The following is a 22,864-nucleotide window of genomic DNA, read 5'->3' on the forward strand; positions in this document are numbered from 1 at the left end:
TTATTCACCTGTGTTTACACTGGCAGACATACGAGGTGCCATGCCTGATCTCCTATCAGATCACAAGCTACCCAGGGTCAGAGTTATGTTTTGCTCATGATTATACAAGAAATATACAGGTGCCTTGGCTAAGGTCAATGTCATATTCAGCAAAAATGTATGAGAGACCTGCAAAGCGACTCTCAGCCTGTTGACTTGCTTGTTTAACTGGTGGCTGTGGTTCTCATTAGCAGCTAGCCGCAAGTTTGCTGAACACGGGAGAGAGATTGTCTCACGATTGCCCTTTCGAAGGACTGGTTGCCAAAGTTCAACAGATTATGCGCACCTCTTTGATCTATTCAGATCCTTGAGTGGAAGCAATTAAATAAATCAGTTTATATTTTAGCAGCTTAAGAGCAATTGGAGTTGCTGACAATTTAGCACGCTGACTGATTTCAGGTCCAACAAGCACTCTCTGGGCCAGGACAGGTGTGCAAGATGTCAGGTCACCAGATCTGCCACGGGGACCCTGCCGACAGCATGACACGGCAGGAGACCTGGTATCCCATCCAGCATGCATGGAGCCCTTCATGAACTCAGTCTCCACGCCTGGTGACATGAGGTCTCAAAGGCCTGCCTCCCAGGTGCAAGGAGCTGCATAAAGGGCAGACCGTACTTTTTGAAAAGTGAAAAACCACTGCAGAAAGCCATCTGCTTACAGTAGTTTAGAGAAAGGATGTTTTCCGTTGCTGAAGCACACGTAAGAGTCAATGACGCAGGCCTACCCAGGCCACGCCCAGACATTAAGAAGAAATAGCTTCCGCTTTGCCATGCCTACAGATCTTGCCAGCTTACGTAGTCACCTCCTTGATTCTTTGCCTTGTGTTCTGTTGGGCCCAGCGGGAGCACTGAGTCCACAGCCACCTAGCATCAACCACAGAGAATGCGCAGCACAGGTGGTTTGCTTTCTCATTGACCCCAAGCCTCCTGCGCCTCACCTGGCCAGCCCTCCCCTCCCCCAGCCCTGCTCCCACCTGCCCCGGTACCTTTTGCTTCAGCTGCAGCACCGTCTGCTTCATCTGGTGGAACTCCTTGCAGGAGGCACAGCAAGTCTCAGCTTTCACCGCATTCTCAGACTTCTCGTGCCCTGGGAAAGAAGATGGCAGGCTCAGTTCCATCTGGGAGGCCAGAGGAGACCCAGGCCAGGGAGACTGCAGCCGGAAGGCAGTCCTGGGTTGGGTGGGGCGGGGGTCACAGCGCAGCCACAGTGGAGCATGCAGGGGGTGAAGGCTGACAGTTACACAGGTCTCAGGTCCCTGCCAGCACACGCTGCTTGGAGAAGAGAGGAGGAGGGGGTGAGAAAGGCCCTGCTACTCTTTGGGCTCAACCGTTCCTAGTCAGGCATCCCAAATATGTGAAAAAGTGCACCGTGGTCCTTTGATCATCCATGCCTTTCATGTCTGAAATGGCACTTTATCAGTGTCTTCCCTGGAGGCAGGTTCTGTCAACTTGACACGATTTATACCTTCCTCAAAGGGCCAGTGTCACAGGCTGTGGAGATCCCCGAGCTCAGGCCACGGGACTCAAAACTGGCCCTCATCACCTCAGTCAACCCAGGTCTGCAGAGAAGCTCAGCAGGTTGAGTGGGGCCTAACAAGTCTATACAGGAACGAGGACTTTGCCGAAGAGAGGAGTAAGATGAGCATGGCCGGGAAGTAGGGAGTTTGGAGGTGTCATTACCCGACTGTCCCTCTTCCAATGGAGTGGATGATCGGAACGGGAGAGATGGAGATCATTCAGCCATCCTTCTGTATCAACAAGCCTAAACAGACCTGGAGCCTGAATCATCTCTTCACGCAGGACTCCACCACTGTCCACAGCCAGCCCAACCAAAGGTGACCAAGGCTTCAGGGCTTCACCAGCAAGTGCACGTTTATACAATCCCACCATCCCATCTGTCTATCCCATCATCCATCAAAACCTGGTCCACCCATCTTTCAACCATGTGTGCTCTGCCACCCATCCTACCTTCCTTTCCTCCTATCCATCTATGGAGCATCTGCTATTCGGCCCTGATTGGGGTGCTACAAATGCAAAACGAAGACACCTGTTTAACAACTTACGACTAAACTTTTCGAGAAGCTAGCCCTGTTGGCAGAGCTGGGCCATCAACAACAAGTTAGAAGCCTGTCTTCCCATTTCTATTTTCACATGCCCCGTTGAATTTTCCAAGTGTCAGTGTAGTCAGGCAACTAGACAACTTCATGATAGGATAAACATCTCCACCAGGCTCTAGAATCAATTTCATTTGGATCAGGGGTATTAGAACTGATTTATCTTTAGTTCTGTCTCCAATAAGGAAAGTAAGTGTCAAAGAAATCAACTTGTTTCAGATCTCCTAGAGTGCTGTGTGCAGAGACCTGGCCCTTGGGAGGTGGGGCAGGCATAAAGCAGGACTGCTACTAGAAGTTCCACTGATAATACTTGAGAGCTATCTGCCAGCCAGGTTCCAGGAGGGAAACTCTGATGGGCAACCTTTTCCATGGAAAAGCCTGAGCTGTTTCTGTTCCTTTGTATAATTACCAGAAGATGGAGAATCAAGATTAACATTACCCAAAGGACTCGAAGCTCCTGTTGACATTGAAGCACATGGCATAGGTGTAAGTGGCGTAGGATCCTCAGATGATCAGGATTCAAATCTTGGATCTATAATTTAGTACCTTTTAGGTTAGGTAAGTTGGCTTCTCTAGGCCTCAGTTCCTTAAATGGTAGAATGGCATAGCACCTGTCACCTGGGGCTGATGTGAGGAGTCAATGAAATCAGACATGAAGGAAACAGAACACTGTCTTGCCACAGCAGGCGCTCAAAACGTGCCCTCGCTATTGATTTTATTATGTTTCCCTGCAACGTTAGAGAATGTGTGGTGGGGCCCTTCATATCCTCTTCCTGCATGTTTTCAGTCCTCTCAATGCTGTGGTCATGCATCTCAGAGAAAGGGCTCCTGTCATGAAATTTTGCTCCAACTTCTTCAGATTTTAAAGGAGCAATACTATGGATCAGCCACACGGGGGCGTAGAGCTCTAAATTTTACTGCTGTTAAGCAGGTAGTACACACTAAGCCTTGGAAATGAATGTAATGCGTTTCCAATACATAATAGTGGCAATACCTAACACACTTGGGAAAGCCAAAGAATATTCCCCGCATCTTCCATATGGGCAGGGCCACAAGCGAACAAGACACATTTGTCTTTAAAAGTTGTGCCTCTTTGCGTTCTGGTGGTAGTGCCCAGCCCTGGCAGTACGTTATAGTTACTGGGGGTGGGGGTGAAAAAAGTCCTGCAGAATCTGGGTACTCCAACCACCTGGGGTGGTAATGAAGCTACAGTATCAGTGTTTTAATGCTCCCCAGGTGATTCCAAGGCTGAGACTCACTTATCTATGGATTAGCTGAGCTTGAAAGTTACATGAAACACCTGGCTGTTTCTGACACTTTGAACTTTTATAAGTGAGGCTTGGGTCATGATTATGTTATCAGAAAATAAACAAAAGCTGAAAAATAAAGACTAGTAACCTAATTACTATGGAGCCAACATTTCCTTAATTTGTCTCCCAAATGGTGCTATACTGACTCCCTGGGGCGACTAAACTGGCTCTAGCTCAGTATTTTCAAAGAGAAAAATCAAAGTGATTGAATGCCTGTCAGCCAGACAGCTTGTGTCACCAAGTCTGTGACAACCTTTCAATCATCAGAGGCCATTTGGGGGCCATGCCTCCTCCTACTTTCTGCCTGTGTTTAGTTTTAAATTCTTGACTATAACATTACAGACTGGACAACACAAAGTTAAAACAGAAGGAGAGGTGATTTTAGATTACATGTTTAAACTCAACATTCTCTTCATCAAAAAAGGTGATGAAATGCTGGGCTTCGTAATTAGTCCAAAGCAGATGAAACCACTTAGCTGCGTCTGCTCTTCCAGGAGGCTGGGCTCTTTCGACCCCTAACATCTCTTATTGCCGAGGTGAATGTCTGCATGTGCAGTTCCTCGTCTTTTAAGATACTGAAAGGAAAGTTCTCTGCTTAAAAGGCATCGAAGCTGGGCAGGTTTTCAAGTGTCAGTACTTGCTTAGAGGACCAAGGAATGAAGGCTGTACAGGGAATCCCAGAGCTGGCAGGAGCTATTACTACTTATGCCATATTCAGAAGGTGAAAGGGTCCTCAGAACTCACGGAATTGGACACACCCATCTACAGATGAGGAAACTGAGGCTCAGAGATCGCCAGTCTCACGTGGCTAGCAAATACTGATCCAGCCCTGTTACTGTCTCTCCTAACTTCCATGAAGGAACATCCCCTAGCACCACTGTTGTCAAAGAAATGAAATGACTTTAGGGCACGGTTTTCGCCCCATTTTACCAGATCCCATCAGGGCCAGCCTACCTCAAATCCTCCTGGTCACTGGTGTTAGAAAGTTTTTCTTAATGAAAAAAAAAAAAAAGCCTCTACTCCAGTTTTCTACATGTATTTGGCGAGTTGAGTGGTGATTAGTTACCTTCATAAGGTCGCTGCTGGGGAAGTGTGATGTAGCTGACAGGGATGTCCCTACAGGGACTTTTGCTTTTGTTCTGCTAATTATTTGAAATTGCTGTATTTGGATGAGGAGCAGGGGAAGGGAAGGGAAGTCCCCGACCTAATCTCTGCCATGTGCTCTATTACAATAAGGCCCAATGACAGAACCACCAGACAGTTCTTACTGGATCTAGCATGAGAACATCTTCTATTTAAAGCTCTGTAAGAGGAACCAAGTGTCTCTCCACATGGTGGAACGAAGGAGCACTGTGTTGTTCTATCAGCTGGATCCTCTACAGTAAATTACCTCCCCCTGGACTTGGGCTGCTCAATGTGCTGTACCACCACCCTTGCCTGAGAGTCCACCAGATGGCCTACCGAGTTTGGTCCCAGAGCTGAGATTTCAGACATTACATGTTTTCCAAATGTTTAAGACATCATCACCTATGAGACATTTTGAAGATTTCTTAATAAATTTGCAAAATGCAGGTTTAATTTGAATTAAAAGTGGCAATCTGAGCTTTTAGTGCACTTGAATTGAGGATGCAGTAGTGCATGCTTTCCCAAACAGCCAAGCACAAGACCTGAAGAAAGGCTTATTAACATTGCACAGGACCCCAAAGTTTGCAGAACACAATGTGGGGGAAGGCTGCAACACATTATGGAGATAAGTATATCTATAAATATGAGTAATACCAGGGAAGGTACCAAAAAAGTTGCATACATATTTTTTTCTTAATACTGCTGCTCACATTTTTCACTCAATTCAGCTATGAAAGTCAAACCGGTCATGACCCAAATAAGATTCTTGACCTCTTGTACCTTGAAACATCTGTTTGCAAACTTTTTAAGAAGTGCAATGCATTTGTCAGGGAATCAACCAGGTGAGTGAGGTCCCAGTAATGACTTAGCACAGTTATGACTACGAATTTCAAAGACATCATAAGACTGCCCCACCCTCAGAGGATCTTGCTTAAAGTGGGGGCACAGGTGAACACCTGTCACCAAGGCTGACCTTGTCAATGCACTCTGACCCAGAGACATCTCTGTGGACTTCAGTGGTTGCAGAAGATAGAAGTTACTGCAGGAGAGAGGCATCACCCCAAACCAAAACGACTCAACTCCACATGTAAAATCTTACTCTAGTCTCTAACTCCCATCTGGACTCTCTGGTTGCTGATAGTTATGGCCCATCTTACTGCAGACCATTCCACCCCACCAGACAGGGACTTCTCATAGAAGGGAGCAGATCCTACTATTTTTACACCCAGATCATCGATGTCTACCCTGACACTCGGCAGCAAGTGTCTGTTGTTCTGGACTGGATTGCTGCAGGCTTCCTCGGTGCCCATGTAAAGGGGATTCTGCCTGCATGGAAGCACGAGGCAGAGAGACAATACACTCTCCAGAGGGAGCTGCCCATAACCCCACAGCTCCCAAGCCGCCTGGCTCAGAACACAGCTGGAAACCCAATTCTAAAATGAAAAATTAGAAAGCTGCTTTCTTGTGACCTAGTTCTCAACTCGGTCCACACATTAATAGATCAGTGGATACAAAGCTGCACCCCATTTTTCCATGAGATTCTCGTCAATAAAGGACATCAATATCCCTGCTCCTCCCACCACCAATTGAAGTGATTTTAATTTTGAATACAAGAACAGCCTGTAAACATTTTTCCTGCATTAACCTGTCTACCCTTGCTTTATGACCACGCTCATTTACATGATCACCAATCGCCCAGGGCCGAGGTGGCTCCCATAGCTACTCGCATGGACTTCTAACACATGGTGGCTTCCTCATGACTTAGCCTGGGTGCTCCTCAGCATTTTGGTTTGTAGTTTTTCCTTGTGAGGCAGCTGGTCCCTGGCTATCTGAGGTCTTCCCACCCCTTTTGGAAGCTGGGCTCCTTCTCATGACTGCCCGGATGGTTGTGGCCTTTGCATCTCCCTGCATTTCTTCATAGACGTGACCCACAGAGGGCACCTGTGCCCCTCCCAGGGATGGTCAAGGCCCTCCTAACCTCTCTTCATAGTGCTCCAGCCACTTTCTCCTTCCCAGTGAAGCCAGAATTGGGGACAGGCAGTTAGTGTAGAAATAGGGGATCAGGCCAAATGGAGGAAATGGAGCCCATGAAAGTCATCTGCCTCTGGAAGTTGGAGACTGCCCCTGGGAGAATGGAATGTCAAGGATCCCCGGAGCCCACTAATTACCAAATTTACCTGCCCTTATCAAGGAGCTGCTAATTAATGCCCCCTGGGCCCTTGCCTGGCTGAATCACTTTGGCCCTCCCATTCACACTTGGTCCATTTGCTTCTCACTTTTTACATCTCACCTGTAAAACCAGGCCTAGTCACATAGGTAGGAAGGTGAGATAAGAGGGGAGAGAACTGGAGAACAAAAGACCTTAACCTATAAAAGATGTGGGGCCTGTTCACTTCTTGGGACTTTAGAACATCAGTCATGGCCCCCTTCTCCCTTCCGGGAGAAGTCTGTATTATTACTTTTAAATAAAACCTGCTTAATGTGCTTGCCTTGGCGTGCTTCTCTAGCGTTCAGACTTCAACATAAGAGGAAGCAGAACTCGTCACCGGTAAATGGCAGTATCGCCAGGGAAGTAGACACGAGATGAGTCCTGAGCCCAGAGAGGTGCAGGCGCCACAGTGGTGGGGGTCCAGCCTGGGCCCTGAGTGGCTGAGGACCTTCTCCCCAGTGAACTTCTCCAGTCAACTGTGGTCAGTGGAGTTCAATTTGGTTCCAAGTTCTTCCTGGCTGGAAGGCCCTGAACATCTGTTGATGTAGGCCAAAATCCTAAACTTTAATGACTGGCACTTGTAATTTGGCAGAGACCAGAGTTTACTTAGATATGAATGTGATGATATTTTGCCCACCAAGGCATTCCCTGAAGCACCCACGTCAGCTTCGGAGCTCTTTTCCCTTCTCCCCTCTCCCTCATTCCTATTTTTTCCTCCAAACTCAAATAAGGAAGTAACCCAACAGGCTGTTCACAAGCCTAGGTGACAGGACCTCTCAGTTGATTCTGGCTGAGATAACGTAAATCAGTTTCTCAACTGTGCTGAATGACCAGCTGTTAGAAATTTTTCCAACTGATCATGGACTGATAATTTTGCAAAATGCAAAATGAATTGCTTGAAAAATTGGAAATAGGGCTGGGGTCATAGCTCAGTGGTAGAGCACTTGCCTAGCATGTGTGAAGAACTGGGTTCAATTCTCAGCTCTACATAAAAACGAAGGTATTGTGCCCATCTACAACTAAAAATATTAAAAAATCAGATATAATGTAACAAGCAAAGATTTTTGGATTTAAGTAAAATTCCTTTCAAATAAATATCCAGTTTTCTAAACACTCAACTTCTATTTCTATCCAATCATGACTCAAACAGTTTTTGGAGAGGCACCAGGCATGGACCATCCTTTGAGTAACTCTGCTGTGGAGTGGTACCTCGTGTGAAAGTGATTCATATTTGTATTTCAGTCCATTTCCCTGGGGAGAACGGAGCTTCTGGTCTCTTCTCTGATCATTCTTCTTTGCTCTTCATACAAAATCAAGCACTACTAATTTCTTCAGGAGCATCCACCCTCCAACATTCCATGCTATGGGTATCATTCCCCCTTTCCTGTCTCGGAGGAGTCTGAACATATGTCCTCATACCCCACGTGACCCCTGTGGTTCAGGTAAGTGCCCCTTCCTGCCCTGTTCTGAGGAAGCTGGTCAGGCTCCCAAGTGCCTATATATAGTTGTTTCCCATGATATGTATTCAAAGCATAACACACAGATGATACACATAACAAGAATAACATGAAAATACTATATATTACCTCAAATACAATTACATAATATGGACTACATATTGTACATGTTTTGTATGATAATAAGGTACTTGAGAATCCTATATAAAATGAGGTACCTCTGGCTACAATAGCACTTGTAACATATATAATGTAAAATACATTATATAATATAGAGGAAAATTTACATAGATATGTGATGTAGATAAAATGTGCACTGGCTGAAGACACTGGGTAGCAGGTGGGAACACATAATACATGTATAATATGCAAAGTATGTAATATTTTTATATAATAAACATTACACAAATACAATAATCATCTGCAAGTCCCCATACTGACAATATGTAAGATATAAACATGTGCCATCAGAGGGTAACTCCACGTCTCACTCACCAGTGTCGTTGGGGTACTTGTCCCCCCTGGTGCAGGTCCTCCCGTCGTCCTCGCGGATGTAGCCCTCCCGGCACTCGCAGCGGTAGCTGCCCACGGTGTTGACACAGATGTGCTCGCACAGCGTCTTGTTGCTGGTGGCACACTCGTCGATGTCTGGTTTGAACCAAAGGCAGAGAACGCTCAGTTTCTGAGAAGTCACTTCCGACACTGCGCACGGCACAGAGCTGGGTCCCTCTGATATCTGCGCCACGGGCACTATTCCAGACCTTGACCCGAGGAGCCTGGGCCATCTGTGGAAGCAGCACTTTGGCCATGTGACTATCATTACAAACCAACCAGTGAGGGGTTCCTGGCTGGCACGTGGCTTGGCGGAGGCATGGCTGGCCTTCAGAGCGCTTATCTGGAAAACGAGGATAATGAAGTCTGCCTCCAAATACTTCCCGAGGCTCCTCAGAAGAGGACTGTGGTCAACACACCTTGAGAAGCAGACATTAGCTAAGTGTCGTTTTGCAAGTGACCTGGTGTGTTGAGGTTTTAAAGTTCTCCTTTATGGCTGGAGTTCCAAAAAGCACAGTGGTGACCCAAAGGTTGCATAGGAATAGCCCCTTCCCAGTTAAGGGACACAATAGTAACCTGGGAAAAGATACTTATGATAAAAGAAAATAGTCACAGTGGGTCTAATGGAGAGAGGTTTCCACAGGAAATATCTGCCTTCATCAATGACCCAAGCAGACCCCTCATGGAAATGAGCCATGAGACCATCAGATGAGTCACCGAGGAAACTGGGCCCATCATGGACTTGCTTCCCTGCTGAACTGGGTAGAAACACAAATGTTTCCCCCCATGGGAAGAGAGGCTCAATTCCATTTCCTGTTCACTGGCAAGAGACACCAGCAGCAGTGGGTGGGAACCAGGGCACAGTCGCTGACTGTGACACGTGGTGGGCAGACAAGGCCGGTCCTGAACTTTAGGATGCCGACAACTTTCTAGCTGTTGCCTGGACAAGCAGCCAAGGACGCCGCTCTGGCAGGCTGCCTGGGTGCCAAGGGGAACACAGCAATTCGGGTGTTCCTCTGGCAGCATACACTACGTCATCTGCAGGCGGGAGGTGAAGTCAGACCCTCCTCTGCAGTTCTTCAGGCTGACTGCCCTGTTCTCTAGGTGCTCCCGCCCTAAACCTGAGTGGGAAGCACCTGCGCTGCCCACAGAGCACATTCTTAGTAGAATGCAAGTTCTGCTGATCCCCAAATACCTACAGAAAAGGAACAGGGCAAGAAGTTCCCACAAACTGAAAGGAGAGGGCCTGGGACTGAGCCACATGGAGTGGCCCATGCAAGAGGTGCCCAGAGTCCCTCCTATCCTCCTCCATTTCCTTGTCACTGTGGGGTGCCATTCCCAGATGCTGTTCAGGACAAACCAGGGGACTTACAGCTAGACCTTCCCTTAAACGGCCCCGGATGGAGAAGGGAGCGTTGCTCATGTCAGATAGCTTATTTCCCAGATCTCCTTCCAACTGATCTGAAACTTCACTGAGCATAGCGGGCACCAGAGGCATTCACGTAAGCAGCCATTCCTGGACCCACCCTAGGAGCGGTCAGCTCACTACATCTGGAGGAGGGGCCAGGAGCTTTTTAAGCAGGGACCCCAGTGGTGGAGACAGGTTAGCCATGGGCTGACTACTTCTGAAATCCATGGTTTCTGGGACCCTGCGCCCTAAACCTCCTCAGAAATTCAAGACGGGCACTGTAGGAAAGCCCAGTCAGGGAGAATGACAGGAACAGACTGGTGCCACTGGTGGTGGCCAGACCTCTGCTCAGCTGCAGCTCAAGTTTGCTTCTACCCTTCCTACCCGACACCTCCGTTTCCCCAGCCATCTCTTGACAATCAATTCTTGCTTCTGTTCTAACCTCAGACCACTCATCCTGTTTTGCATTACTCTAGTTTACATCTGACACGGTTCCCCGTCTCCGGCTCTTCCATCTCACTGCCAGTTAGGAGCCGGGAAACAACACGTGTTGCCAACGTACCCAGGCAGTAGGGCTTCTCCCGCTTTCGGTGTCTCTCACGGTCGTATCGGTACCCCGGATAACAGGTGCACAGCACTCGGCCGAAGTTGTCTGTACACTGCTGTTCACAGGGAGCCTGGGCACAAACATCGTAATCTGAAAGAGAGCAGCGTGCGCTCACGTCAATCCCGGGTGGGCAGGGAAGCCTGGCCTGGGCCACCCCTTCTGGCTGCACTCTGCTCAAGAGCAGGTGTCACCTGTGAGCAGCCACATCTGGAGGGGCGTTTGCTCTTGAGGCTGCGGTGCATCTTCTAGGAGCACTGCGGTGGTTGAGAGCAAACATCATTTGTGCTTTTCTCCAAAGCTGCCTCATCACCTTTTTTTTTTAAATTTATTTTTATTGTAAACAAATGGGATACATGTTGATTCTTTGTACATGGAGTAATCATACATTTGTATATGGTAATGTTGTTTGATTCATTCTGTTATTTTTTTTTCCATACCCTCCCACCCCTCTTTTCCCTCTATACAGTCCCTCCTTCCTCCATTCTTACCCCCCCCCATGTGTCATCATCCACTTATTAGCGATATCATTCATCCTTTGGTTTTTTGAGATTGGCTTATCTCACTTAGCATGATATTCTCCGGTTTCATCCATTTGCCTGCAAATGCCATAATTTTATTCTTCTTTATGGCTGAGTAATATTCCATTGTATAAATATACCACAGTTTCTTTATCCATTCATCAATTGAAGGGCATCTAGGTTGGTTTCACAATCTGGCTATTGTGAACTGAGCAGCTATGAACATTGATGTGGCTGCACCTTTGTAGTATTCTGCTCATCACCCTTTGGTCACGGCCACCACCCAGAAATCAAGAGGCTATAGTCAGTCAGGCTCTGCAGCAGTTCCTGGGGACCTCATCTTCTTCACCTGCTGCTACAGCAACAGGGACATCATTCCAGCGCAGCATTGATGGGCACTGGTGCCCAAATGTAAGAGGAAGGGCTGGCAGTCAGACTTGGAGAAAAATAAGGGCAGCTTTGGAATATCCGTGAGCGTCTTCTGCGAGCCTGTGCTCGCGTGAGTGGTAGGTATGCACGCTGGGAGTGCGGGGTGTTGATTCTGCGTGCTGAGGAGGGGGTGGGCAAGCCTGAATGGCTGCAGATCTCTCCCGGCCTGTGCACGTGGCGGCGGGTGCCCTATTGTATGTCAGGGAAATGGGGCATCTGCCCCTCTCCATTCTTATGAAGGGATGTTTAATGAGCCTCTGAAGGGCCTCTGGCTCTAAGTAGCTCAGCCTTGATATTCTCAGAGCAGAACCAGCATCTCAATCACTGAATTCTCTCCCCCGGGTAGAGATGAAGTCTTAGACCAGGTGAACCTGGGTCTGCTCTGCTGTATACGAAGGTCAACAGGTGAGCTGACAGTCTGATGCAGGCAGGGTCAGCATGACAAAGATCATGCCATTCTCGTGATGGCCTGGTAAGCTGCCCTTGTTCGATGCTCCTTCCCACAGTGTGACTCCGGGTCTGCTTTGCTTGCACGGGTTCTGACCAACCCTACAAATGATCAGATTAAGTTTTCCTCAACTAAGCATCACCTCCAGGCAACCAAAGTTCTGGGCTTCTTTTGTTCCCAAGTAAGGTCTCAGTGGACTGGCCCTGTTCTGCCACCTGTCACCATCGCTGGATCAGTCATGGAGGAGGGAGAAGGCAGAGGCGCTGTGTAAAGCCCTTGGTTGGCTGTGGTGCCCAGTGAGGTCTTGCTCTGAGAAGCTGCAGTTCCCACTCTCCACCACTTCCCTGAGGTGCCACTTCAATTCTTTCAGCTGTTCTCACCCCTGTACCTCTAAATATCCAGTTTGCATTGCTTCATTTTAAACACTGCTTCTTTTACTTTAAAGGCTCCCTGTTAATTTCCAGCACAAGAGATACAGAGAGCGTTTCTACTGCCCTTGACACTTCTGGTCCTTCCGTCTGGTCAGTGGAGTTTTGTTGAAATTTTACTTTGATAAATCTCCAGTATTTGCACTAGAGTGACAATACAAAAGCTCTTCTTGGCAGAGCCAGGAAGTATACTCCACTGAACAGCCCTTTCTTAGAGAACTTGTTTTTACTACCCCAAGGGAATTGCCTTGTGTATTTGGTGGGTACCAGTTATTGAGCTCACTTAGTTTTAATTCCACCCCACCTTCTTCCAAGAGCTACTTGGTGACTTGGAACTCCGGAGACCACCATTCTCCAGCCTGTTGGGTGCTGTCAACAAGGGGTACTGAGGGGAGGTGTAGGTGCAGAGAGACGGACACCCCCCCACACACAGGGAGGCTGGCAGAGGCTCCTTTCTGCCTGTGCTTTCTGTTCCTGACCCTCAGCTCAATTCTCCCCACCCCATCCTCAGCTCTTTCGATAGTAGCAGTAGATGCCAGTTTGCAGTTTCTCTAACACTTAGAGAAGCAGCCTCCTCACAACCATCTCAGGGATGCCAACACCAGTGGTCTGGTGCTCCCTCCCCAAGTGGGGGTCCCAGACCCATTGGTCACATACTCTGAGCTTCTATGTCTTAATTGGTCTCCCACCTCTCTTTGCTCACCTCTCTTTGCTCCCCCAGCCTAGAAGTGGGAGCCGCTGTCCTTGGTTTTTACCTCTGGGACAGTTTTTCTTTTGACTTTTCAGTTCTCAATGTCTAGTCAGCAGTTCTATCAAAGGCTCTCTGATAACTGTTATCTACATGCTCAGTTATTTACGATTCATTTCTAGGGACTCCCTGAAAATTGCAAATCTCTTAAAATGTTTAAGTATTTGCACATTTCTGATCGAGGAAGTTTCTTCTAGAACATTCTGACTTGCTCCCATCAGGACTCTGGCTGTTTCTTGGTATGTCCATTCACTAGCATCTTGGGGATTCCATTCACTCTCTCTTGAACCTCTGCTTCCCTCCTCCCAGGTCTTCCTCTTTTCTGGTTTACTCTCTAGTTTTATTGGAGCATATACTCCAGTGGCTTCCTGAGAAAAGTCATAAAAGCGGTAAAAGTTTAGCACTCATGCATGTCTAAAAATTTGTTAATGCTTATGATGGGTATTGTGGGTATATAATTCTAAGAGAACTTTAATTCTGAAGTTTGCAGACATTGTTCCATTATTTTCTAATTTTTAGCCTGCAGCTAAGTTCTATGAGATTCTACTTCTTAATCTTTCATATGAAGTTCATTTTTTCCCCTGAAATTTTTAAAGAATTTTTTTGTTTCCATCATACTAAAATTTCACAATGAGGTCTTCATGTTCATCTTTGATGGGCCCTTTTTATCCAAAATTCATATCCTTCAATTCTGGAGAATTTTCTTGAATTACATCTTTAATGACAACTCCCTTTTCTTGTGTAACTTAATTATTTTGATGTTGGATTTCCTGGATTGGTCATCTTTTCTACTTTTCTTTTCTTTGATCTTCTGCTCTAGTCCTTGGGTAATTTCCGCAATTTCACCTTTCAACCCTTTTGCTGTTTTCATTTTGTCATGTTTTCAATTTCTAAGAATTCTTTACCCTGACTGTTCTTTTTTATTAACACCATATTTTTGTTTCAAGGATTCTGTATTGTCTTTGTCTCTGAGGTCTAAATGAGTTATTTTGAAGTTTCCTTTCTCTCTGGGTATCTTATGTTTTCTCGAAGACTTTTTTCCCTATATGTTTCTGTTTGAAGGCTTTCCTCTAACATCTGGTGATCCTTGGATGGATATTGTAGTTTATTCGTGGAGTATTAAAAATAGCTCAATAGCAGCTCTTTGTACATGGGATTTTTATAAATCCCAAGCTTCAGCTTAAGTGATTTGACTGGTGCATTCCAACGTCAGTTTCTAGAAGTTTTTATGGGTTGTCTGTTATGTCCAGAGGCAGCATGTCCGAATCCCTACCCAGGAGTAAGTAATTTTGGAACTCAAGTGAAGGGAGAGGGTTGGGTATTTGAATATTCAATGCATAAGCATTTTCTGGATGCCTCCATGTTCAGTATCAAATTCTTACTTTCACCTGAGTGGTCTTCCCCAGCTCTAAGAGTCTCTCCTTTACCCTCTTAGAAGAGGGTCTCTTTGGCTTCCTGCCTGGGTGTAAAAGGGGCAATATTTTGCCTGCAAAGAGTAGACGATATATCTTATAGTATGACTTTTTAGACTTTTAATCTATCCTGTTTCACCACTACTTTGATCCTCATTTCGAGTTTTGTCCTTAGTTTTGGTATAAACCGTTGGCTCCTGAGTTTTCCCCTGGTGCTGGTTAGCCTTCTCATTTTGCTAAACTATTTACTACCTTGTCTGTTCTCCAGTTTCTAAAATTTTGTTGCTGTCATCTCCTCTTCCTTTCTCCTTGATCTTGTGGGCATATGTCTTTTACTTTTTATTATTTTTTTCCATTGTGTGGAGTTTCTGGAGGAAGCAAGGCTAAGGAATTTATTCTGTCCTTCATTTTTGAAACTTGTTCCTTGGAGCCTATGGCTTTTATCCTTAAAATTTACACATTTTCTATACTCTCTTCTATGTCTCTTGGCTCCAATCTCAGATCTTTTATAGCCTATGTAAATAGGATCCTAGTCCCAAGACCTTCCCTTTTTTTGAAGACAGTTTTCAAGCTTAAACAGATGGAACATCTCGGAAAATCTGAAAATTTGAAACCTGAAAATTTCTGAGCATCATGTTTTAGATTTTGAAGCATTTCAGACTTCTGGGTTAGGAATGGTTAACCAGTGAAGTCTATGCAAATATTCTAAAATCCAAAAAAAAAAAAACCCTCTGAAACCTCAAATACTTCTGGTCCTAAGCACTTCAGATAATGATCCTCAAGTGTGTACTAATTAACATTAAGCATGGATGGTTCACTCCTGCATGTGAGCTCGGGCACTATCCTCCTTGAGATTTTTCCAACCTTAAGACTCATCTTTGAGCTCCCAAGACTTCAGATACTCAAGCTCTCCTCTCCTTTGTCCTTGATCATGGTCACACTTTCATTCTTAAATGCTTCTATCATTTCACCTTTGTAAGGTTCAACTGCCTCACTCCTTTGGGTGCCTTATAACTGTTGTTTTCTATCTAGTGTTTCAAGCTCCACTGTAAATGCCATCCCTTCTAGAACCTTCCTTGATCTCCTCCATCGAGTCTATTTTGTTTCCTGTCAATATCGTGGGATTCTGACCAAAAACTTCCCCTTACAAGCTCTGACAATTATCAGGTATCTGTCCTCTCAACTTGGCCACTCTGTGATCTCAGGTTCTTTAAAGCTCAGTTTCCTCACCTGTAGAATACTGATAAGAGCAATACCACTTTACAGCACTTCCACGGAGACAAAGCCGGCTGACGCATGAAGTGGAGTGCCTGACACACAGGAAAGCTCTACCTGCTCTTCTGTGGCTTTTGCTCTGGTTCTCACCACTGTTTGCCTTTATGGGAGGGACTCTGCTCCCTGGAGTAACCGCCAGGACTTCTTCCCTATGGTTCATGCTCGATTCACAAGTGTTGAGCTGAACAAATCAGATCATCCTGTTACCTGTTCAACCAAGGTAACACAATGTGGGGGGACGGCAAACCTTTCCTGGAAGGAAGCCAGAGCCTGTGTTTTCAGACTTCCCTTGCCACTATTCAGCTCCACTGTTGTCATGCAAAAGCAGCCATAAGTAACACTTCAGTGAATGGGTATACGGCCCTGTTTCAATGAAGCTCATTTCTCAAGGCAGAGGATAAACCAGGTGTGACCCACAGGCCACACAGTTCACTGACCCTGACTCAGTAGCAAGTAGGAGGCAGCAACAATTTTAAAAACTAATTTCTACTCCTTGGTTAACACATCTGTTTAGACACTCCAGTCTCTCTCTGCTACTTGTGATGGTTAATATTATGAGTTAACTTGGCGAGGCCATGCGACCCGCACATATGGTCAGGGCAAGGTCCTCAAGAGGATGTGCATGCTCTGAATTACTACCCAATGGATGGGGTGGCTTCCCCCCCAACCGGTATTCATTCACAGGACCAGGAACCAAGCGGTGGGAAAGAGCGGCACTCCTCCTGATTACCCAGTTTCACCTCCATGATCCACCAGAGAAGACCTTTTCATTTGGGGGATAGGGCTGTTGCCCCGGCTAGTCTCAAATGAGCCTCCTGCTTCAACCTCCCAAGTACCTACGGCTATATGTTCACAACAGCTCATTCAGTTCTACTAGCAAAATTTCTGCTTCCGGTTCCTGTGACTTTCTGCTCTGCTGACCTACAGGTTTAGTTAGTTAGTTTCAAAGGGGAGATGCTTCCAGTAGGAGAGAACATGCCTCCATCAAACTGCTGTCTGGACACCGGTGTCCTCATGCCTCAAATCGACAGGCAAGAAAGGGAGTCATTGTGTTGGCTGAGTGACTATCTACACCAAGGGGAAACTGGACTGTTATTCCTCAGCAGAGTAGCGTCTGGATACAAGGAATACCCTCAGGAGTCTCTGTGTTACTCTGGCAATTACAGTAGAAGGAAAACATAACAACCCAGTTCAGGCAAAATGAATGTCTTTGATGCTTCAAGAAGAAACGTGTGGACTACCTCACCTGGTAAAGAAAGAACCACAACCAGGTGAGGTGCTTATTGGAGGCAAAGGAAAGAAAAATGGGTAGTGGAAGAAAGAAGTTATGAACAGCAGCTCTGACCACGTGACCAGTTACAGAAACAAGGGCCGTGATTGTCATAAGGATTTATATGCTTGTGTGTATATGTGCAAATATCTTTCTTTTCTTTCTTCTCTTATTGTGTATCAATAAGATGTATTAACGTATCACAGTATTGAAATATGGCTACTTTAACATAACATTTAAGTTACAGCTTATCAAGGAGAAAAACAAAGATCACTTTGGATCCTCTTCTGGGGAAGGTGACAGTAGATTTTTCACATGGGATAGTAGCATCATATCAGGTGGAAGTATGACCTGGTTATTATTCTCATTTGGAGATTAAATTCAGTTTAAATGTGTATGGGTGCCAAGTAGTAAAGGGGTAGACCTGTTGGCTAATTTTATATGCCAACTTGACTAGGACCAAGTACCCAGAGATCTGATCCCACATTATTCTAAGATGTTTCTGTGTAAGTGGAAGGATTGATAGCAAAAAACACTGAACTCCCTTCATGAAAAGAGTTCTGCCAGGAGACTGCCTTTGCCTAGCTTCAAGATTCTGGACTTGTACCTCCATAATCTCATGAGCCGATCTTGTAAAATAAACCTCATCAAAATCTATATGTCTACCCCCGCCCCAACACACATCCATACACACAGCCTACTGGTTCTATGTCTCTGGAGAACAATATGCAATCTTTTTTGCTTCCGGTACTGAGGATTGAACCCCAGAGCCTTGTGCATGCTAGGCAAGCACTCTACCACTCAGCAGCAAACCCAGGCCCCTAATACACAGGCTTTACTGGAATCCTACATTTGTACTTTGCATTTGTGGGTGATAGAAATTCAAATCACTAATCTATTCCCACAGATTAAAACATCCACTTGGAAATGTATTCTGGTGAGAAGTAAGAGCAGAAAGTTATGGCAAAGGAACCTTCAACAGTACAGTCTACTTTGCCTGCAAATATTCAGTCCTTGGTTATGCTAATTGTAGGTACTGTGCATTCACTTCAAGGTGAGGAAGCCTAGGTGTTCCAAACCACAATATCTAACACTTAAAGAAACTGTCTGTATGTGGTATCCATGTGATGCATTTTCAGTAACACTGGTAAGGTCTTTCTTTAGTTAGGATCTTAAACGGGACTCAACTTAATTTTCTTTGGTATCTACCAAACTGCAGATAAAGGACATAGTTGTTGACTAAGAGTCAGCCTATAACATAAAGCAATTCTGAATTTTGTGGGTTTCTTTCTGTCATGCTCTGATCAATAGAACTGGTTTGCAGAGAGAGATTCAGCTTAGAGAGACCCCAGGCCTCATCGACCACATTATGTGGAACACTTCTCAAGCAGCCCTCCATGGCAGCTTTCTCAAAAGATCAGTCATGATTTAATGAAATCTTCCATCCTTCTACCAAAGATAGCAACAAACTGAGGGATTCATCTATTTCCGACTGATAAAGACATTGTACTCCATGAGATAACACAATAGATTTAGCTTAGCGCACTTCACATCGTCTAGATACCTGGCTTCCGGGCAACAGTGAGGAAAGCTCTTTTGTGTGCCCCATCCCAGACTGAGCAAATGAACCCCCGGAATTTCAAAGTCTCTGCTGGGCTGGGGATGAAGCTCAATGAGAGAATGCTTGCTTGGCATAAGCTAGCCCTGGGTTCAACCCCAGTCCTGCAAAACCAAACCAAATCCCCTCCCCTAACAGTCCCTGGTGCTTTCTATGTCTGCGCTAGCCTGGAATCCTTTGCATGATCCACCTACCTGGCTAAGTCCTGGGCAGCTTTTCTTAATAACCTGGCTTAAGTGTCCCCGCTGAGTCCACCACTAACCACACTGGTCTTCTGTGTTGTGTGTTGCCTTTGAACACCTGCTGCATTAAATTGTCTCTACAGTACATACTGCAGTTATTAACAATAGCAGCAGCAATCACAGCAGCCACCACTTACTGAGCACTTAAGAACCAGCCTCTGTTCCAAGTACTTTACCTGAGGCAAAGTTTAAATGCCTATATGACCCGAGTACCAATACCTGTCTGTAAAAACTTAAGGTTTAGAAAAGTAACTTGCTCAAGGTCATACTGATTAAGATGTGGAAGCTTGGTTAGAATCCAAGTCTGATTCCATATGATCTGCCTTCTGTCTCTACAGAACACACCTGAGGGCTGGGTCCACCTTACATCTCTGTCTGCAGTGCCAGGCTAAACATTTAGGTAGTGTTCGCTGATGGTCATGCAAAGGAGCTTAAAGTTTAGCACATGGAAAGGAGGTAGAGGGGACAGAGAGGCAGGTTGTATTATAATTGGTCTATAAAATGCTGATTAGGGAATTACAGCCTACGAAGGATAATATCTGAAATAAAAGACTAACTCACTGTGTGAATACCTCATGTAATGATTTAGATACAGCATGCTACATATAACTAAATTAGCAAGGAATTTTATGCCAAGAAAGACAATTATACACAGATAACCAGGCATAGATTAAAGAAAATGTACATGTTCCCATGTACATCTGAACTTCATAGACTTCTAATGATTAGCCATGAACAAAGAAAGACGAGGCCAACTTTTACATTACATACCTTCTGGGATACACTGTCCAAGAACAAACTTATACCCTTTGCAGCACTTTTTCCTAAGAGACAAACAAACAAAAAGGCATTTTAATTATGGTCACTATGTTGTTAGATTAAAAATAAAATTGTTTTGGTTATTACTTTTGAGTGAAACAACTTATGCCCAGGAAAAACTAAGCAATAGAGTAGGGGTGGGATACTTTTAAGTTATTTAAAATTAAATAGAAAAATATTTTAAGAACAGGACATCTTCCAATACCAGGATCTGCCACAAAATACACAGAATGAACTCTGAATCCTATGAAGTAATTAACTGAGATGTCAAGGTACTTACACTACAAAAAGGACTATAAAAGATGGGTGAAACCTTGAGCTTCTCCCTATCACAAGCTAGAGATTTCACTTTTAATCCACCAAGTAAATTGAAGAAATAGAGGAAAAATATCCACTCTCTCCAAGAACATCATAAAGATGCAGAGTCTCCACAACATAACATGTGCAAATGTGACCTTCTCAAAGAAGAAGACTATCAATAATTCAGACTCCCAGGAAACCCACCATGTTGGAATGATCAAACTTTAAAGTAGTTATTTAATTATGTTCAGTAACAAAAATATAGAGTTGGAGCATATCACGCTAAGCAAAATAAGCCAAACCCCAAAACACTAAAGGCCAAATATTTTCTCTGATTTGCAGATGCTAAATTCACACTAAGGGGGGGCACTAGGGAAGAATAGAGTTACTTTATAGTAGGTAGAGGTGAGTGAAGGGAGGGAAAAGGGTATGGGGATAGGAAGGATAGAGTGAAAGACATTATTACCTCATGTACATATATGACCGTATGACCTATGTGATCCTATAATATGTACAATCAGAAAAATGAGAAGTTTTTAAATTTTATTTGTTCTAATTAGTTGTACATGACAGTAGGATGCATTTATACATTTTGATAGATCATACATAAATGTAGTATAATCCCTCATTTCTAATACATATTGCAGCATCACATGAGTCATGCAGTCATACATGTACATACATGTACATGAGGTAATGAGTTTCACTCTACTCCATGTATGATTTATTGAAATGCATAAATGCATTCTATCAAGTCTAACTAATTAGAACAAATTTGTTTTTAAAAAAGCAGGAAATCTCAGAAGAGAAACTATTAAAAGAACAAAACAAAAATCCTAAAACAGCAAAATATATCTGAAATTTTTTTTGAAAAATCTAATGGATAGGTTGAAGAATGTAGAAGTGATCCAGGAAAGAACTAGTAAGTTTGAAAATACATTGATGGAAATTATCCAATCTCAAGAAAAAAAAATTTAAATCAGGGGCATATGGGGCCAATATTAGAGGTCTAATATAATCATAACCAATATATGGTTGTCTGGAATTCCAAAAGAGAAGTGAATGAAGTTTGAAAAAAAATCTGAAATAGTCCCAAATTTTGTCCAAGAGACAAATTTGCAAATTAAAGATTAGCACTTACCCAACAGGTTAAATACACACACACACACACACACACAATGCTTATGGATACCATAGTCATAGTCACACTGCTCAAAACTAAAACTTTGAGGTCAGATGTAAAAATTACAAATCATATGCAGTTACAGTAATTTTAATGACAATGAGCTTCTCATTAAAAAATTATTGGTCTCCAGGAGAAAGTGGTATGACATTTAAGTGCTGTAAAAACAACACTGTCAACCCAGAGTCCTATATCCAGTGAAAACCTCCTTTAAAAATGAAGATGAGCGGCTGGGGTTGTGGCTCAGTGGTAGAATGATCACCTAGCGCATGTGAGGCACTGGGTTCGATCCTCAGCACCACATGAAAATAAAGGTTTCCATCTACAACTAAAAAGATAGTAAAAAAAAAAAAAAAATGAACATGAAATAACGACCTTTCAGATAAAAGGAAACTAAGAATTAATCACCAGATCTGCAAGATAAAGTGTGCTAAAGGAAGTTCTTCAGGCCAAGGGGAAATTATACCAGAGGGAAATGATCTACAGGAAGGATACAGAGCATGATAAATAGCAGACATCTAGATATGTAAAAGATTTGCTTTTAATTTTTATGAAGTATTATAACATCTTGCAAACTTTATTATGTAATGCAATAAATAATGGTAACTAAGGGAAAATGGATCCATATGGTTACAAAGTTTCTACATTTACCTGAAATAACACAACATCGTTTGCAACAAGCATTTGCACTGGAGCTGGAACGAACATCCCTTGTGTCTATGTCTCCTGCTTCCACCCCTTTCCCTTCCTTTCTCTCCCAGATGGAGTCCATAGAAACTTTCTTTCACCACTTCCAACATCACACAGGGGCAGAGGGACCATATCCAATCAATCTTCAAAACTCAAGGATATATCCCAAGATATCTTGAATTGACATAATAGCTGAACTACAATTAAAAAAAAAAAAAAACTACTACTGTGTAATAGAAGTCATATTCAGGTTATAGCTATTGCAATGTCACTCTCATGTTTGGGCACACTGTATAGGTGGAAAAGAAGCAGAGTAAGTAAGTTAAATATAGTCTAGCAGCCGGGCTTGCACATGGCATGCAGTATATAGACCACCAGAATATACCATGTACATGTGTAGTGGAGAAACATGCACAGACTACTGATCTGGGAAATTAGACCTGTCTGCAGATCTCCTAAAGCCAGTCTTACCTTCAACAAATGGTCAGAATGCTCAACCAGGTTATATTAGGACTTTTTTTTTAATTTAGAACCATTTACATTTTTAAATCTGTTGATCCCCTTTTTAAAATTTATATTTTGAAACAACCCTTGTAAATTTCTGAATTGAGATTAATTACTCCATTTTAATAAGGTGAAATACTTGGAGATTTATGGAACTCT

The 22,864-nt window shown here is 44.2% G+C and overlaps 1 protein-coding gene across 1 annotated transcript in view; it reads right to left on the reverse strand.

The window, feature by feature from the left end:
- Positions 1 to 22,864, reverse strand: part of Ccbe1 (collagen and calcium binding EGF domains 1) — a 208,793-nt gene that overhangs the window by 14,986 nt on the left and 170,943 nt on the right. Inside the window, exons 3-6 of the mRNA XM_047526750.1 lie at positions 19,981 to 20,033; positions 10,777 to 10,911; positions 8,750 to 8,902; positions 1,026 to 1,126 (exon numbers count right to left, since the gene is read on the reverse strand). Coding sequence (XP_047382706.1) covers positions 1,026 to 1,126; positions 8,750 to 8,902; positions 10,777 to 10,911; positions 19,981 to 20,033 — 442 coding nt within the window. The remainder of the gene's footprint in view (positions 1 to 1,025; positions 1,127 to 8,749; positions 8,903 to 10,776; positions 10,912 to 19,980; positions 20,034 to 22,864) is intronic.

The sequence above is a fragment of the Sciurus carolinensis genome, chromosome 15 (genome assembly GCF_902686445.1).
Source record: "Sciurus carolinensis chromosome 15, mSciCar1.2, whole genome shotgun sequence".
Lineage (NCBI taxonomy): Eukaryota > Metazoa > Chordata > Mammalia > Rodentia > Sciuridae > Sciurus > Sciurus carolinensis.